Source organism: Athene cunicularia (assembly GCF_003259725.1).
Source record: "Athene cunicularia isolate RWA chromosome 8 unlocalized genomic scaffold, athCun1 chr8_part1, whole genome shotgun sequence".
Classification (NCBI taxonomy): Eukaryota; Metazoa; Chordata; class Aves; order Strigiformes; family Strigidae; genus Athene; species Athene cunicularia.
In genome coordinates, this window is record NW_020799109.1 from 30778531 (window position 1) to 30796261 (window position 17731).

At 45.8% G+C, this 17731-nt stretch overlaps 1 protein-coding gene across 1 annotated transcript; it reads left to right on the forward strand.

Moving 5' to 3' along the window:
- Positions 1-2822: 2822 nt before the first annotated feature.
- On the forward strand, positions 2823-9543 carry LOC113482907 (quinone oxidoreductase-like protein 2). The gene is given in 10 exon segments (XM_026854016.1): positions 2823-2948; positions 4250-4381; positions 6112-6176; positions 6470-6502; positions 6504-6574; positions 6743-6771; positions 7875-8060; positions 8571-8760; positions 8763-8791; positions 9481-9543. Coding segments are annotated over 10 exon segments (924 nt in total).
- Positions 9544-17731: the final 8188 nt, after the last annotated feature.

Consider the following 17731-nt stretch of genomic DNA (forward strand, 5'->3'; position numbering starts at 1 on the left):
ACCTCATTCAATTAAAAGTGTCCCAGGATAAAAATACTGCCATTTGCTTTCTGCTTTTTCAAGAATAAAGCTTGCATTTGGAGTGCAGATGACAGCGGTGCCATCCAAACAGGAGAGGAGAGACTCCTGAAGGTGTTGAGCAGACAGGAGCAACGCTCAGCAGCTGCAGCACAGGGAGAAGGCAAGCAGCATGGGATCATACCATTTTTACAGTCCCTATTCTGCCTTTAATTACAATCTTAAGTGATGGCTAATAAAGGTGATCCAAAACAAATAAATTGAGCTGCTGCTCTAATTAAGCGGCTTTTGCTGCATGCAATGAGCCAGACCCATTTGTGTCATAGTTCAGCAGAAGTCAGAAGGGTTCACAAGGGATCCATTTGAATTGCATCTGAACTGCTTCAAGGAGGAAAAGTCAGTGTTGACCATCTTGTTTCCTACGCTGCTAGCCAAGAAACACCAGTCCATTCCCCAGACAGTCACCCTGGGCAGGGACACAGTCTTTCACATATACTTCATTTGATTGCGTCTGCCTTTACAGCAAGTACATTAAGATGACACCTTCCATTGCTTATGGAAGGTAAGCTTGAAGCTGTTGGGAAGCAGTGAATTGTTTTTCTGGCCAGATAATAATACAATAATAACACTTCATGGCTGTGCCCCTGTTTTTTAACCAGCCCAGTACAGCAGAGGCAAGAGGCATTTACTACTGGATGTATGCTGATTTGATGGATGACATGAGCTGAGACACCCTGTGGCAAATTTCAGCAAAAGGCTTTTCAGGTCATCCACTTCATCTCACAGGTAGGGTCTGATGCCTGAGAAGGGCAGATGTGAAGGACAGGATATACGGAGAGAGCCCACACCGTGACTGCCCTGGAGATGTACAACTTTAATTTCAGTAGCCTGAACTCCCAAACCACAGCTAATCCTTTCCAGATGTGCAGTGCCCAGTCTTCTCTGCAGGTACAGTCCAGAATGTTTAGGGCTCCCTGTGCAGGGGCACAATTTTTTGCCTGAGAAATACTGAGTGTGTGGGAGATACATAGGATATCTTTCCTCCCTCCTCTGTATCTTCCATGGAAGTGTGTAGTCTTAGCACTGTATCTTCTGTGACCACAGCTGATATATTAAAATCTACTTGTCCTGGAGAAGAGCCAGTACATGATCCTTTTGCATGTACATTTTGCATTTGCATGTAATATTACAAGATGAGATCTTGTAATAACATGCCACAGAATATCTGAAAATGGTACCAGCGTTCAGCTTGAGCCTGCTCCCTTCTCCTTCCTATCACCATAACACACCAGGGCTAGTGGACATGACCCTGGTAAGAAAGGCATTCTCTCCTTAGGATATTAAAATACCATTTATTGGAGCTAATCCTAGAGGAAAAAAGAGAATGGAAGAGTAAATCTCACATCCATTCAGATGCCTGGCACTCCGGGTTGTGCAACATCAGCTGGACCTCCCATCAGGGCACAGCACCCTGCACAGATCTTGTCTGTCTGTCCTGTCACCAATGTTTTGGTCTTTAGATCTCTAGCAGGATTTTTTTAGAAGAAACCACCTCTGTTCCTCATCCCCAAGTGCCAAACAAATGAGTGGTCACATGCAAGCATGTTGTTTCACTTGAAGATAAAGACAAGGATGTGCAGGTGGTGGGATCACCAGTGCCAAGTGGGAGCTGCCTCTGGTATGATTAGCCAGCAAAATTTCCCCCATGCCGAGGGATACACATGGGCTGGAAAGCCATGTCGTATGTGTGACACAGCCCTGTGCCTTTGCAGGGTAACTGCTATGTGGACCCGTAACTGCTGGACGTACCATGGTCTTCCTCTTAGGGTCACTGCAGCAACAAAAAGGCACACTGATTTCTCTAAACCCAAATTTGTTGTCTCATACTCCCTCCCCCACATGCATTCCCATCCGCTTGCCAGACAGAGGGTTATTATAAGATGTTTCAGCCCAAGAAGCACATTATTTTATCGGAAAATACTTTTCTCTGAAAATCATGCACAAACAACAGTGCAGCTTTGGAGTGGGAGATCCCCTGAGGGGAAAGGATGAGCTTGTGGTTAAACCATGGGATGGAGAGTCAGCAGATCAGGGTTTCTCATCCTCTGTCTCTGTGAGCTTTGACTCACCCTGTGGCCCCTGCGTGGTTCATATGCATGTTCAATTTCCCCATCTGGAAAACCACTGTGATGAGACGCTACGATGGCAGCATGCAGCCATTTATAGCTGCTGGGAACCACCATGTGCTCCTGCAAAGGCACACTCTCTCACCACAGATATCAAGTCTTTGGGATGCAAAATGCTCCTCTGCAAAGTTTCCACCATTATGGTTCACCAGAGCTGCAGAGATCTACTTTGATATTTAAATATTTACTCAGGATTTAAATGTTTACCCAATACTAAAAGTGTCAGCCTGTGCTTGATGCCCATTCACGTGGGGATGCAAAGCCACGTGGGCAGCCATTTCTGCCACGGGTACAGGGACACCGCTGCCTCCCCAGCTGCCCTGAGGTGGGATGGGGTGTGGGGTGGTCTGGAAGCTCCTGAGGCACCCTTTCTTTTCCCGCATTCCCTTCCCCTATCCATTCCTCTCTCTTCTTCAGCACCCACTGTCTCCCCCAGGCCTGCCTGCAGCTCAGCCCCAAGGTAGGGCTTCCTTCACTTCCCCCCAAACCCAGCACCGAAGATCTTTGCTCCCATACCACCTTGCTGGAGCATTCCCGAGATCCTCCTTGGCTTTATGAAATGATGCCCTAGTGAGAGGATGGTACAGTTTTACCTCCTGCAGGCTCTTGTCTTTCAGGATGGGCATTCTGGGAGAAGCCTCCTGGAGAGAAGGTGCTCAGAGCTACCAAACCACACAGTGCATCCAGCTGGCAAAGCCCCTGGTCATGTGGGATGTCCTATCTCCTCCTCTGCAGCCCCACCAGGTACAGTGATCACTGCAAAGGCTTGTGGCATTTGATGGACCTCCAAGAATCACCTAATGCCCCTAATCTGGAGAAGTAAATCAAGTCACATTCCTTGGGTGAGTTTGTGCCTGCTCTGCCTGATCTGCTCTCGTCTACAGGATCTTTTGTTCTTCTGTCCCCTCTGCAAACACTACTGTCAGTCAGTGTAGGAGCCACCAGCTTCATGTTCTGGAGAAAGCCCTGCTCTGGGAATCTGACAGTACATCCAGCCCCCTCTCTGCTTGCCCTGCCCTGTCCATTTGCCCTAAAACTCTCCAAAACACAAGGGGCTGCCTTTTTATGCAGTATTTGGGCAACACCTTACAAAAGCATAGGCCCTGCTTTCAACTCAGCTCTGAAATGCTACATTAGCAAGAGCAATAGAGTCACCTCTCCTGACCAATACATCTTCAGGCTCTTCACAGAGGAGAAGAGGGTATTTGCCTCCCTCCTACAAGTGTGGAACTGAACTTCCTTACTTGTGAACTGAACTTGCACAAGGGACTTGTCCAAGATCCCCAGACAGAGAAGCAGCAGTGGAGCCAGAAGATCTCCGAAGTCCCATCCCAGTTAAGTTGGCAAAGAACGGGACATACAAACAAACAAAGATTATGTACAGGTTGCAAAAGGTATAGAAGACAGAAGGAAAGAGGAAGGTTCAGTTCAGGATGCAAAGCAGCATGATGTTCAGATCTCACCCTCCTTCCAGATGTTATTTCCAGTATCTGCCAGTCCATCCCAACATACACCCCTATTGTGATGCTGGAGTGTTCAGTACGTATTTGCCATGTCCTTGAAAGAAAAGAGCTCTGCAAAAGTGAGGTTTTCCCTAATTACTTGCACTGAGGAAAGGGAGTGACAAGCTCATCAACAGGGCCTCACATCTGCCTGCACCAAGGAGATAAAATCCACAGAAGTATCCTGTAATGATCAACATAGACTGAAAGAATAAACATCCCAAATTGAAGTGTAGCACAAAACAGTTCCAGCATGATAACTGCTCCTCAGTGCATGCTGTCCATTTTTTACCAGGCCTCATGGGACAGCATCCCAAGGGAGAACCCACACAGCCATAGCAAAACCAGTTGTTGTCCCAATTTCATCTGCTTGAGACCGTGACCTCATAACTTAGAGAGTTTTTTGAAGAGACGGGTCAGCACAGTCAGTGTGGCAGCTAGAGAGATCAGGATTTGGTTTGCTGCCTCAGGGCAGTGTCTCTAAAACTCTTCTGCTGCTGTGGGATGGGAGGGAGTTAATGTTTGTCCCCTTCCCTATTGCAGGTGCCAGTGGGTGTCCATTACTGTGGGTTAAATTTTGCTGGTATCTTGGCCTGGCAGGGATTGTATCAGGAAAATCATGCTCTTCCCTTCACTCCTGGTGAGAAGGTGACTGGTCTGTGCAGAAAGTGTAGAGTGACCAAAATGAACTCACGTATTAAATTTTCATTTGGTTAAGAGCTGGGAAATGAAGGCCACTGCAGGTAAACCAGAGGCTCACTTAAGGCATCTTCTTAGAGCCGACAAAGCCACCACATTTTAACATTCTCTCTGAAAAAACGCAATGTAAATTATTTTGCATTTTCACAGAAGCCTGCGAATAGCATTCATGCTAGTCTGGGAAGAGCTACAGTAAATATTAATCTTGCCTGAGAGCTAAGAAAGCCAAAGCATAGAGGTTTTGAGCAGGGCTGGGTTCTTCTGCCCTAAGCCTAGAGTTCCTCAGTGCTGCAGTAACTCACATAAGCACATGAGAGAGCCTAGCATTGTCGGTAGGGCTGCCAGTCTGTCTCTGGGCAGACGTGCCACCCTGGCACCCTTCAGCCTGGCGTGGACACAGGGACTGTTCCCCTGCTGAAGGCATATCCTCAATCCTTGCAGAAAAACCCTCCAGCCCTCAAGCGCTGCATTTTTCAGTTCATGGGCGATGCTTACGTGGTCCTTCTCGCACCAAGTCCTTCAGGCTGAGCTATCTCCTTTGGCTTTCCAGTCCAGGAGTGTTGTGTTTAGTGCCTCAGTCATAATTCTGAAAGTCCAAAGGCGTGAAAACACACAGAATCATTCAGCTTGGAGAAGACCCTTGGGATCATCGAGTCCAACCACCAGCCTTACTCTACAAGTTCTCCCCTATATCATATCCCTCAACATCTCATCTAAACCACCCTTAAACACATCCAGGGATGGTGACTCCACCTCCTCCCTGGGCAGCCTATTCCACTCTCTGACCACTCTTTCTGTGAAAAATTTTTTCCTCCCGTCCACTCTGAACCTCCCCTGTTGCAGTTTAAAGCCATTCCCTCTTGTTCTGTCACTTCGTGAGAAGAGACCAGCACCAACCTCTCTACAATGTCCTTTCAGGGAGCTGTAGAGAGTGATGAGGTCTCCCCTCAGCCTTCTCCTCCTCAAACTAAACAGTCCCAGCTCCTTCAATCGCTCCTCATAGGATCTGTTCCCCAGGCCCTTCCCCGGCTTTGTTACCCTCCTCTGCACTCGCTCCAGCCCCTCGAGATCTCTCTCGTATTGACGTGCCCAAAACTGGACACAACACTCCAGGTGTGGCCTCACCTCACCTTTCCCTTTCCCTTCACCTCCTTTCCCCTGCAAAAACATACTGGTATTCCTCATTAAAAGAAATCCCTACCTAGTGAAGCAAGGGGTTGCTTGTCTGCTGGGCTGATGCTGCCATCTTCTGCCCACCCGGTGCTTTGCTGCCGAAAACATCCCCAGCCCTCGGCCCAAGGACCCGGCCACGTGCAAGGTAAAGGGGATAAGGAAATTACAGGACTGTAAGAATTTAGGAACGGCCTCATGGTCCTTCACCGGTCGCTGTGAGTGGAGATCCAGATGTATGTCCTGGAGGTTGTCCTCTTCAAGCCTTTGCATCGTGGTTGCGGGTGCAAGCGCAGGGTGCTGAGCTCTGCCGGATGGAGAAGGCATAGGCTCTGTGTGAGGAATCACACTCAAAAGATGAAGCGGCTAAATACATGCAGTTAATGCAATTGCTAAGTGGACTGTTATTAGACACAGCTTGAGCTGTTCACAGTTCTTCCTGAAAACGCTGGAAAATCAAATGTTTAATTCAGAGAGAACAGCAGGACTGCATGATTTCTCTCCTGATACCCATCAAATAAGATTTTTTTTGGCAGGGATACAGAGTAATTGGTGTAACTGGCATTAAAGCTATGGCAGCAGAGTGTGTCACTGATACAGAGCGTTTGCTTTCCAAAACAGCAAAAGACTTTTGTCTTTTTGTTCAGAGCTTTAGTTCTGCCAGAGCCGCTGCCTCACAACCTTCCAATTACTTTTTCCCTTCCCCTGGCACCACTGGAAGAGTGGGATGCTTGGGGGGAGTTTTTCCAAACAGTGGGTTGTTAAAAGATGTAAAAACTGTTCAAACAAACCTTTCCACATACCAAGCCTCCACGATGCCTTGCCATGGGTTCAGTTTAGCAGAGCCTCAGCCCCATCCCTCCTTGGGACTATTTGTATTGGAGGTCTTTGTAGGCAGATGCTGTGGCCAATCCTTGAAAACGTTGCATGAGGATGCGGTGACATTGCCAACCACCTGTGGCACAGCCTCACTGGTTCTCTACCGTAGTTTCAGCTGGGGTAAGTGGCAGCAGCAGCAACAGCCAGAGAGTAGCACATGAAGCATAACTCCAAACCCAGGCATCTCAGTTGTCAGAAATGTTGTGGCATCTTGTCTCTGCTGCACACACATGTGTAAACTGGGGCAGATTATTTCAGGTTTGTGTCTTGATCTTCCCTCCCTCTAAGTGGGGGGAAAGTGTGCAGATGCCATGGAGGTGAGGATTGCACAGCATCCAGGTGGGGTGTAGCCAGCGGGAGATGTGCTCAGCAGCCCTGACCTGTTGAATTTCCACAGTATTAAATTGTCAGGGCCTGCAGGAAAGGCAACTCTTATAAACTAAACCCACATAGATACAGCACGAACTTCAAAACTGTTCAACATGAACTTTCTGCATAGAATTTGATGTTCCTAGTGAATCTGTTCAGAGCTGACAGACTTTATAAACCACAGGCCACATGCAGCACTGAATTAACTCCCCATTTCCCTCTCTGGGAAGTGTCCCGAGTGATGTTTCAAGCTGAGCTTGCTGTCCACGTGCATCTCTTGGGCAGTAGCTCTGGTTGGGAGGAGCGGGATCGTACCACTGCACCATGGCTAGGGAGCCGTGCAGCGGATGCCTGTAACTCACTGGAATTTCAGTAGCAGCTGAAATGCTGAGTTCTTCGCTCCTCTGAAATATGGAAATGTCACTAGACAAAACCATAGAGATTAAGCAACTTTCTGATGTTCATATGGAGAGACAGGAGCAGAGGTGGGGACAGCCTGCAGAAATCACATCTACACCTTGATTTGTGCAATCCTCCTCCCCAGACCCGCAGCAGAGGCAATTACACGGTCTGTCTGAACAGTACATGAGTGACATTTTCTCCTCAGCCTGGAGTTAATGTACTTCTGCTTGTAAAGTCAGCAGGCAAACGCAGATCCTTGCTTAGCAGATCATTTCACTTTGCAACATCAAAGCTTTGTGCTGGGGCAGACCCAGCGCCTTGTGTTTGGCAGAACCTAGGGAGGGGACAGACCTCCTTGCCAGAGGTACCCCTTGATTGGCTGCAGCACCCAGCACATCCCTGATGGCAGGGGGGATTCTTATGGCCTGGAAACATATTGTCCCTTTCAGAAACCAATGACATGTTTTTCTGCTGTGCTATATACATATACACATTTTAAACATATACAGAAAAAGAGCTGGGTCACTGACACCAACTTTCCATTTGCCATATATAAAATAAGAGAAATGTACTTCCAGCTTGTGATGCTCTGTGCTTTTCTGAGCAGAGCAGCTTTCACACTGGGTGGTGGGTTTTCCTTTGGTCTCAGGTGATAGCAGCAGCTGGAAGTGACCCCAAATATGAGCTGGCTTAGAAGAGTGGCGTGAGCCATGGCATGGGCTACAGTTGGAGCAGACAGGAGGTGAAGAAGCTCACAAGCAGCAGAGGGATCAATGTGACCATCAAGGCTGCCAGCAGGGACATTCTCAAGGCAGCTCTTCAAAGATGCACTGAAGTAAAAGCCCTGCCTTGCTATGCCTTATGACAAACCTGTGCAAGCACAGGTGATGCTGTTGACATGTTTGAAGGCTTTGCTGCCCTTGGGGGAAGGTTAAGCAAACCCGCTGGGCTCTGTTGGCAGAGACACAGGCAAGGGGAGGTGGTTTTAGGGTTCAGTTGCAGCTGACCACCTCCTCAGGGCAATGCCTGTGCCAAAGCCCCCTGTGCACACAGAAGGGCTATGGGTAGGACAGGACATTGGCTTGGTGGGTTTTTTTGTGTTTTTTTTTTTTCGTTTGTTTGTTTGGTTGGTTTTTTTGTTGTTGTTGTTTTGGTTTTTTTTTTTATGTTTTTAAGTATGTTCTCTGAAAACTATCACTAAAGTACAACAGCCCAGCCCAGAGATTTCCATACCTGAAAACCCAGCATCTGCCGCTATTCGGCCCTCCTCAGTGTGCAAGTACTGTCTCAAGACAAGGTGCGAGACCTCTACTAGATCTGCTTTGTTTCCTCCCTCTCCTTGCAGGTTGGCATTGTGAGGATGGATGTGGATTTTGCCAAAGGAAAAATCCCCTCAATGCTCACTAATCTGCTGTTTCCAAAAAAACATGTCAGCCATGGGAGCATCCTGAGTCTATACCAGGAAGTTGACTTCCTCATTTTTTCCTCTGCTATCTCCTCCATTCCCCAACAATGCCCAGAAAGGAATATCAACCCCGTGTTGAAACACTCTTCAAACTAGAAGAGGTAAGTGTGGAACAGATTCCTTAAGATTATTTTAGCAAAGCTCTTTTTTGTAGCTAGAAACAAGCTCTTGTATGCCGTTAGGCCTCTGGCACAGAAGCCTCCAGAGTCCTGCTTCTCTAAGAAACAAAAATATTAAATCAAGAAATCTCATTTTCCCCTCACCCTTTTTAATCTTCTTTCATTGGGTTTGAGCCAGGCAGCCGTTAACTCCTGGTTCCGTACTGCAGGGCCAGAACTGTGACATGCTCAATGGCAAAGTCACACAAAACCCCATTCACTCCCATCCCAGAGAGTTTGTGTTCTTAAAGAAGAGTGTGCTGGGGTAATATTCTAAAGGAGTAGATTAGTGGATCCTGATGTGTCTTCATTTACACTTTCCCTGGAGCACTGCTGAAGGTGTTCAAAACACTTTATTGAAGGTGAAAAAACACTTTTTTTCTCATTCGATGTTATTTTAATCCTTAAATAACAGCTCAACTCAGAAATATTTACATAGCCATCATCCAGCACATTTAGGGATGATGTAAAGCAGTGGTCTGATCCTGTTATTTCAATCCCACCAGTGGATCCCAGGGATGGAAAGCCCAGACTCAAATGCAGACTTGCCCCATGCATCCTGCCCCTTCCTTCCCTGCAAAGCCCTGCCCCAACGGCCATCACTCTAGACACCCAGGGCTTTGTGTTTGCAGGTTTACAAAGCCTCCAACGCTGTGCTCCAGTGCAATCCACAGGAAATGTCATTATCTCCATGAAGTAAATATGCTGTTTCTCCAGGACTCAGCCTCCCACTCTTTCCCTGCCCTGAAGAGGAGATTCTCCAAGCTCCCACATCAAAAGTGGACAAGCCAAATGAGTCAGGGACACAACTTGATTATGTCAGTTTAAGAAACTGCTTACTGTCAGCTGGACAGGGGTAGCCGTTGATGGCTGTGTGCTTTTAGCCTGTCCCCTTTCTGGGCTTAAGCACCAACTGGGAATGCTCCTGCCAAGGCTCAGAGCTCTACAGCCCAAGTCAGAGGGAAAACTTTTGTAGCCACCACCGAGTTGTGTGGCTGATGCTTTGCTTCATGCCTTCACACAGCCCAGGGGACCCAATAGTACTGTCAGGAATTTCTTTCTCTATGATAAATCAGAGGATCCCTCAGCATCAAGCATACCTTGTGAGTGTTCTGTATTACCTCAGCTACAGGAGCAGTAATTTTGACCAGATTGCCTGCCCTCTCAGAATCCTGAATAACTTTACACATCACTCAAAATCTGACCCCACAATATTTCTCTGTGGCAAAGTGTCATGTGTATAGTCCTGGCATAAGCTGACTTCTTGCACAGCTTGTCCAACTTCATCAGTAGGGCACTGACCACTTTTCCTTTATTGACAACAGCCTAATGCAATGTGTTGGCTGTGCTTATTGATTATAGAAGCAGAGAAAAGTAGCTCACTTTCAGCTTCTTTTTGCAGTTGGAGCTGTACAAAGAGCAACTGAGGCTAATCAGGGTCTCACTGATACCCATTTGGGAGCCACTGCTGTAGGACATTGGAGCAGTGCCCCACCAGGCGTTCAGTTTGACAGAAAGGTCTGATCTGAAACGAGGACCAAAATGAGAAAGACATGAGTGGATGGATAAAGGTTTGCATAGGGAATTAGGTCACTAGCCCATCCTGCCTCCAGCAGTGACCAGCAAGGAAGGGAGACTGCTCTACTGCCTTCGTTCCACCTTGCTCACCCATGTCCCCAGGCATTTCTGCCTGGGAAGGAGGAGTTTGCTCTTGACCCTGCATCAGTTCAGCTTGGTCCCAGGAGGGGCAATTACAGATACTGTTACCTTCATAAGCCTCACTGCAAGCAAAAGGAATCTAAAACTCTGGTAACAAGCTGGCTATAGTCTTTGAAGCTTAACGAGAGACTTGAACAATGAACTGCAGAGACACAATAGTCAAACCATTTCACGTGACAGTACTTAAATTTGTCTGTGCTGTGCCCTGCTGTTCCAGCATTGCTTAGACTCTGGTTACACAAGCCACTTTGGCATTGCTTGTGATTACAAAGTGCTTCCTTTGCCGCAATAGCCCTCCTGGCTTTCTTAGAATGCCTTTATTATGGCAGCAATGCCAGTCCTGCTTTGCAGTGCCTTAGACCCTGCAGGAAGTTATTTAACTCTCATCCGTCCTTTAAAAGCTTTTCAAATTCATCATGTTATCCACAGCTTCTTATTGCAGAAGAAAATAAATAGTTTCTTAGCTTCTTTCACTGGTAATAGCAGAAAATGGCCTATTGTAGCAAAGAATTTGTCCAAATAAGCTGGGAGCTGTAGCTGTCCTGTAGATAACATCCAGCTCATTTTAGTGTCTTGGAAGCACTCTACAAGCATCCACAATTGAAGAATCATTGTATTTCAGGTAAATGTGCTGCTTAAAGTTAACAGTCAGCATAGACCACTGAACAATGGTTTCATTTTATATATTCAAGCTGCCCCCTAAGTTATTAATAACACTTAAAGTTGGTAGTCTGATGGTAGTAAAGTAGGGCAATGGTGGAAGACCAGGACCCTTACCCTGTTGCACCCACTGAGCTTACAGCAGTGTTTAAGGACTTTAACATGTTAAACCTTGGTCATCATGCTTCCATCCATTTGCTTTGTTGAAATAGCATATTTGGTGTTTTCAGGTCATGCCACAGAAGGTTCCACAGTTTAGTTATATACTATGCATACAGAATGCCTAAATAAACAGATTTTAAGTCTACCTGACATTATTTTTTAATATATTATTACACTTAAAACAAGTCCCTCACCACTGAGTGCTGCTTACATCTGTCACATCTTCTCTTGATCTTCCTTTGCCCAAGTAGAAGAGACCTTAGGCCTTTAGGGATCCCCATACCTTACAGCTTTATCTCATCAAGGACAAGGAAACTTTTCAAAGGCTTCTGTTCCATTCTCACAAATATTTATATTAAGTAAAATAATAAGCATCTTTATTATTGCAAAGTTCTGGATCACTTTTCATGTTTTAGCCTCTAATTCTTGATCTGATATATAGCTTCAAAAATAGTTTCATTATAGTTCTATCTTGCTCAGCAGACAGCCCTACAGTAGAGATGCACCTTTTCCTGCTCTACCTTTCCATAAGCTCTTGCTAGGCCTCTGAGTGCCTTAATATAGCTACAGTGACCCTGACTGGCCTCATTTGAGCATCCCCATCCATGGGCCTGGGGATCTATATAAACTCAGCCTGGGAGCTTTATTTTTTTCCTAAACTATGTTGTAGAAATACTAGCCTCTAACTAAGCCTAGCTAGTCTTAGAGCCTGCTGTGCTGGACCTAGCTGAGTGTGTTTGACCTGAGTACTTTCTCTGGACCTGGTTCTGACCTGTAGACTGACTTGCCAGATGGACTTTAGACTCACCTGATGACTTTCAGCGTTCTTTCCTCTAGGTCCTCCAGCTCTTAGAGGAGGTAAAATCTCCTTTGCTACTTGTTTTTATATTCTAGTCTTAGTAGTTTGTGGGACTACAACAGAAGATTGTCAAGAAGGATTGTAAACATACTCAAGTGACTTGCAGCTGGGGTGCCAAAACCCACATATATCACACTAATTGTTGCTTAGCTCTGCATGCTTGATGGGCAGAATGTCTGCAATTAGATAACATAGACCTGTGAGAGACTCAGAGACACCCTACTGAACATCCTTGAGATTCCTGCCCTGCTGTGGGAAAGATCAAAGCACAGTGGAAAAGCACACCTGCAAAAATCCCCGATATACAGATGAAAGCAACAGATTTGAGATCTTTTTCCTTCTTTGCCTCTATGGCTAGCAAGGACTGAGCTCTACAGTGCCTGCATCCCTGCTCGCGTGCCTCTGTCTGGGTGTTGCTGCAGACATCCTCTGGGTTGTGAGGTAACAGGAATATATTTACTATTTGTATTTCATCCATGGTTTTGTGGTTGTTCCTGTGCTGGCTCACATCCAGTTGGTTGTTTGTTATTCTTGCTGAAGATCCTCCACCATTCAGGTGGGTCCTGCATAACAGTTTTCCTAGATCAGCAGCATTTGGTTGTCTTGGTGTCTTCCCTTTGTATGAGGAGCTGTGGCAGTACTAGTCTTTCCCTTGCCTTGGCTCTGTGGGGTCTGCTGCCTCTCTGCACCCATGTCTAGGTGGTGGGAGGCACTCTTGGGACTTGCTTCCCACATGACCTCCTACAGCCTAGTCCTGGCACCCTACACTGAAGCTCCCAGGTGCTGTCAAAAGGTTGTGCAACCCGCTCAGACTTCATTCAGCTGAGCTTATGAGTGTCAATAAACTGGCCAGGTGCAATGGTGGGTACCTGCTACTGCTTGCTGAGTAATTTGTTACTGCCTTCTCCTGAATAGATGCTCGTCAGCCTCACCCTGGGTTAGCTGAGCAATCTGGGAAAGGAGGATGGTGTTGGCTTAGGTGTATCACATCCTGCTAGGTAAAGTGAGGGGGAGAAAATTGTGACTACCCACAGGGTGTTGCCTTTCTCAGGAACTGTGAAGGATTTCTTTAGTTCTTCAAAATGTCTAGAGTTTTAGTACTTACAATCAGCAAAAATTGGAGTGGAATATCAATGGAGCACAGCTCTCAAAAACTAATTTTCTTTTTCCTTTCAAGCTGACAATGGGATTTTAAGAAAAACTTTGAATAATGGATACACTTTTGAATAATGGATGTTTCACAGCCGAAGTCCCTTGCCTTTTCTTTCTGTGCCTGAATGAGGAGCCTTTTAATTGCACAACACGTGGAGAGAAGGTACAAAATGCTTTGTGTCTTGCGCTGCTGATTAACTGATGCATACACTCCCATTAAACATTCAGAGATGGGTAAGTGTATCACAGCCCGAAGCTGTATGTTATGCACGTTGGGTTTTTATCAGCTAAGAATCTGGCACAAGTTGTTTTGCATTTTTCCTTGTCTTTGTCATGGCTGCTTGTAGTTTTCCTCTTTTTTTGTGGATTCAGTCTTTCCTGCTTCTAGGGAGACATTCTTCCCACATGAGGAACTCACATCTTATGTTCTGGACTCATGTAATGTGGTGTGAGGTGACCTTGTGAAGCAAAGAAGCATCCTGAGCTTAGACCATGGAACAAACTTGTAAATAGGGTTTTCCAAAATAGCAGTGCTTATTGCAAGGGCTTTGCTGAAAGATGATCATACATGATGCAAGATCTGCCCTGGTGTCTGTGCCAGGCTGGATGCTGTGCTATGGATTGATGGCGAATCTGCAATACATGGAGCAATTTGAGCCCCCTGTAAATTAGCTGTGTGGGATGTAGGGAGGGAAATTAGCAAGAACAGAAACAGTAATGGGTCTTCCCTCCTCTTATTCTGTCTGTCCCTGGATCTGGCTCTTCTCCAAGTTAATTCAGCTGTCATGAAAGTTTAACTCTGCTGCAGAAGGGAGAAGATAAGTCACCATGACCCTGAAAAATGTAAAGGGTGGGTTTGGGGTCAGTGTTTTTTTTGTGCTCTTTGTCCTCAGTTTCCCCAGTTCTTGGAGCAGTGCTCAGCACTTTGAGTGAATCCAGATGGGCTCAGTGGAGCAAAACCCTGCTCTGTTAGTACTTCTCTAACTTTTGTCTGCACAAAACACCGTTAAGGCAAGAAACTATGATCCCATCAACTCCCCAGTTTTCTTTCCAAGCACAAATCCAGCCCAGGGACAGAGCCTCAGTGAACAAATACTACTGGAGCCTGGCTCTGTCCTGCTCCCAGCCCTCTGCCTCTTGGCTGTAGGGGTCTGGAGGCTCAACTTACATAGAGAAATCCTGTAAGTTTGGAATATTTTAACTCTTGACATCAGATCACAGAAGTCGTATGGAGGCAGCTTGTTGGGTGGCACAGGGGGTTCCCCTGTGGTCCCTGATATCAGGCTTTTCTCTTTCACTTAGAGGTGTTTTGGTGATACTTGCCCCCACACATTATAGGAGGCTTCTGGACAGGTTTCTGGCTTTAAACAGAGCTTGTTCTCTCTCAATTTTGCAGCTTCATGCCTTAGAGGACAACTGCAATTTAGTTTTATTTCGTGAAATTTGACATGACTTGAGAGTGTGATTTACTGGCCTTAAAGGATATAGTATATGTAACTGTGGAAGGCATAAGTGGCTTTTCATGGTAGAAGAGTCATAAATTGAGATAAAAAAAAATGAGGGAAACATTACTGTCCAACTTTACAAGGTAGCACTGAAAACAGGACACAGTGAAGCCATCTGTAACTGTCAATGGTCTTTATTGTCACTGATTGTGTGTAATAAAGCTTCTGATAGAGACCTGTGGTCTCAAATACAAAAGGAAACAACATTCAAGTGTCTGAAAAGACACAAGATGGCAATCTTTTCAAAAGGACACCTTGGAATATTTCAGGGCTAAAGACTTCCAAGCTATCAGCTTTCCTTGCTCTGGCACTTGCTGTGTAGACCCTGGGAAAGGGTGTATTCAGCTTACTCCCTCTGTGGCCACCAGTAAAGGAGCCTGGAAGTGTGTGGGGTGAGATAGAAATCTGTCAAGGCAGAAGCAGGGCTGCTAGTCCTGGCTTGCATATTCCCATCCAGACAAATTCAGCATCCGTCCCCTGCTCATTCACAGCACGTACACTGTGAGGTGCAGCAGTTGTAGCTGCTGGTGTTTCTTCTGGGGTTTGTTTTGACATCTGCATCCTCCTCTTTGCCTTCTGTCCCCTCCATATCTTCCAACAGACATGGATTCAGAGGGGAGGTCCATGTAACTATCACATGTATGCTTACCATATTTATTGTATATTGAGTTAACAAATCAAGATATTTTTAACCTCAGAATTCGTCTCACTCAAAAATTAATTTTCACTGGTTGAGCAGGGGGTGGTGTGAGGCGGGTGGAAGAATTACCTTTGCTTGGTTTTCAGCATTTGCCTGGAAAATATTTCCAGGACTCTTGGTTTTATATGTTAATTTTCAGCTTAAAGTTTGTAATGCATTGCAATGTGGCAAGGCAACAGGGGCGGTGTGACAGTTTCCAGGCTGCTCGTGCTTGTTTTATCTGCAAATGGTTGAATTTGCAATGTGTAATGATCTCTATAAGGCAGTTAACGGCGAAATAAACATCAATTTTATGGCTGGGAAAACATAAGGGGTGTTGCAGAGAAAAATGAAAGCACCTGAATACTGAAAGCTCTCTGACCTCCTCAATGTGGTTGGGTTTAGCTCTTCCATTTCCTGTGGCCCTAGTGTATCCCAATCCTTTCCCATGGTGGGTCGAGCCAGGTGAGATGCCATGGCAGAGCCTGCCACAGTGGGATGCAGGAGTGGCTCAGCCTTTCCTTTAGTGGTGGGGGATGCATGTAGCAAGGACTTGGTACTCACAGCCAAGAGTTAAAAGATTTTGCTGAAGTGGGAATCAAGTAAGGCAAAGACTTCAAAGTTTTTGGGGGCTTGCTTTGTAATAGGAGCTCATGCATAAAGCTGCAGTTACCTTTTTGTTGCTGCCAGACTGGGGACCTGTACAGCACTCTGTATAGACATGCTTTGATTTTCACAAATACTAGCTTTTGGCGGCTCTGTTTCTTCATTGGATACAATGTTTCTTCTTAATTTACTGCATGCTGAAAGCCTCTGGAATGCACTTAATGTTCTCACCTAAGTCTCAAAAAATTAATAGGCATGTCTGGAAGCTGCTAAATGTGACTGTATGTGTGGGGTCGTGGTGGGAGGGATGTCTCAGTCCCTTGAAGCTGGAAACAGCCTAATGTGGGGAAGAAAGGTGCAAAACCTTTGGTGAAAATTTAAGCCTACAAACTGACTACAGTAAGATGTGAAGTGGTGCCTCACTGGCCCCATCAAATCCACACGATGGTGCTAATGCGGTGGCTGCAGATGGGAGCAGATATTTCAGCTGCTTTAGGAGCCATCACCTTCCGCCCACTGAGATGTCCCTGACTTGGGAAGGCCCCAAATGCCACCCTCAGCTGGAGCAGGGGCTCTTACCACTCCTTCCCTCTACGCCTGGCAGGAATGATCAAGCTAGTTGGTTAATTAGCTGCCATTGAGACTGATTGAGGATGAGGGCTCTCCCTGTGCAGGTGCTCAGCCTACCTGGGAACCTGGGTTCCTGGGTGGTTTTAGTTTTCATGGTCTGTGTGTGATACATAATACGCTGTTAAATGTCTTGAATGCTGACAGTGTGTTCAAGGCTGATGTTTTCGCTCTAAAGAATATTTGAGTTTTCATGTTTTATGTAGCTCATTTATTACTTGCATTTCTGCCATGCAGATGTGATGAGAGATGAGATGGTTTAAATTTTTTCTCTTGACTGTAGCAAGCCCTTTCAAACTCCCCTGTGCTGTGACATGATGCTTAAGACATCTCACAAAAAAATTATGTGTGTATATATATCTCACATTTTTAGGGTGCTAAAACTCAGAGATGAACAAAGCTTCCTATTGATGCCATCTAAAAAAAAAAAAAACCCACCTAATCTCAGAACCAATTAGAAACAACATAAATCACCTAAAACCAGCTTCAGGTACTGAAGCCACCTGGAATTCTCCTCTTAGGTTACAAAGATTTCTGATGAGGCTTGGCTAATTATTCTCACCTGTTATATTTAGTGTGGAGGGGACTGGCCTGCTATGGGAGCCCCAATGAGCTGTGCAAACACCTGGAGGGCATGAAGAAAAATGTTTTCCACCTAATCTTGTTACTGTGACAACAGCAGTGAAACCTTTTAAAGCAGAAAAATACAATTTTTTAGAGATATTGCTGTCCCTTCAGCTCTGTCTGACAAATGCTATCTGTAGTGTGTGCCTGCTTTGAAATAGTCCTGTAAGCTTGATGGCAGTACTATGGCACGGAGCTTGGATTTCCAAGAAAGTTATGAATCTTTTTAAACCAGGTATTTCTTGACTAGAAGCAATGTAGTTAAAGGGCTACCTTCCCCCCCCCCCCCC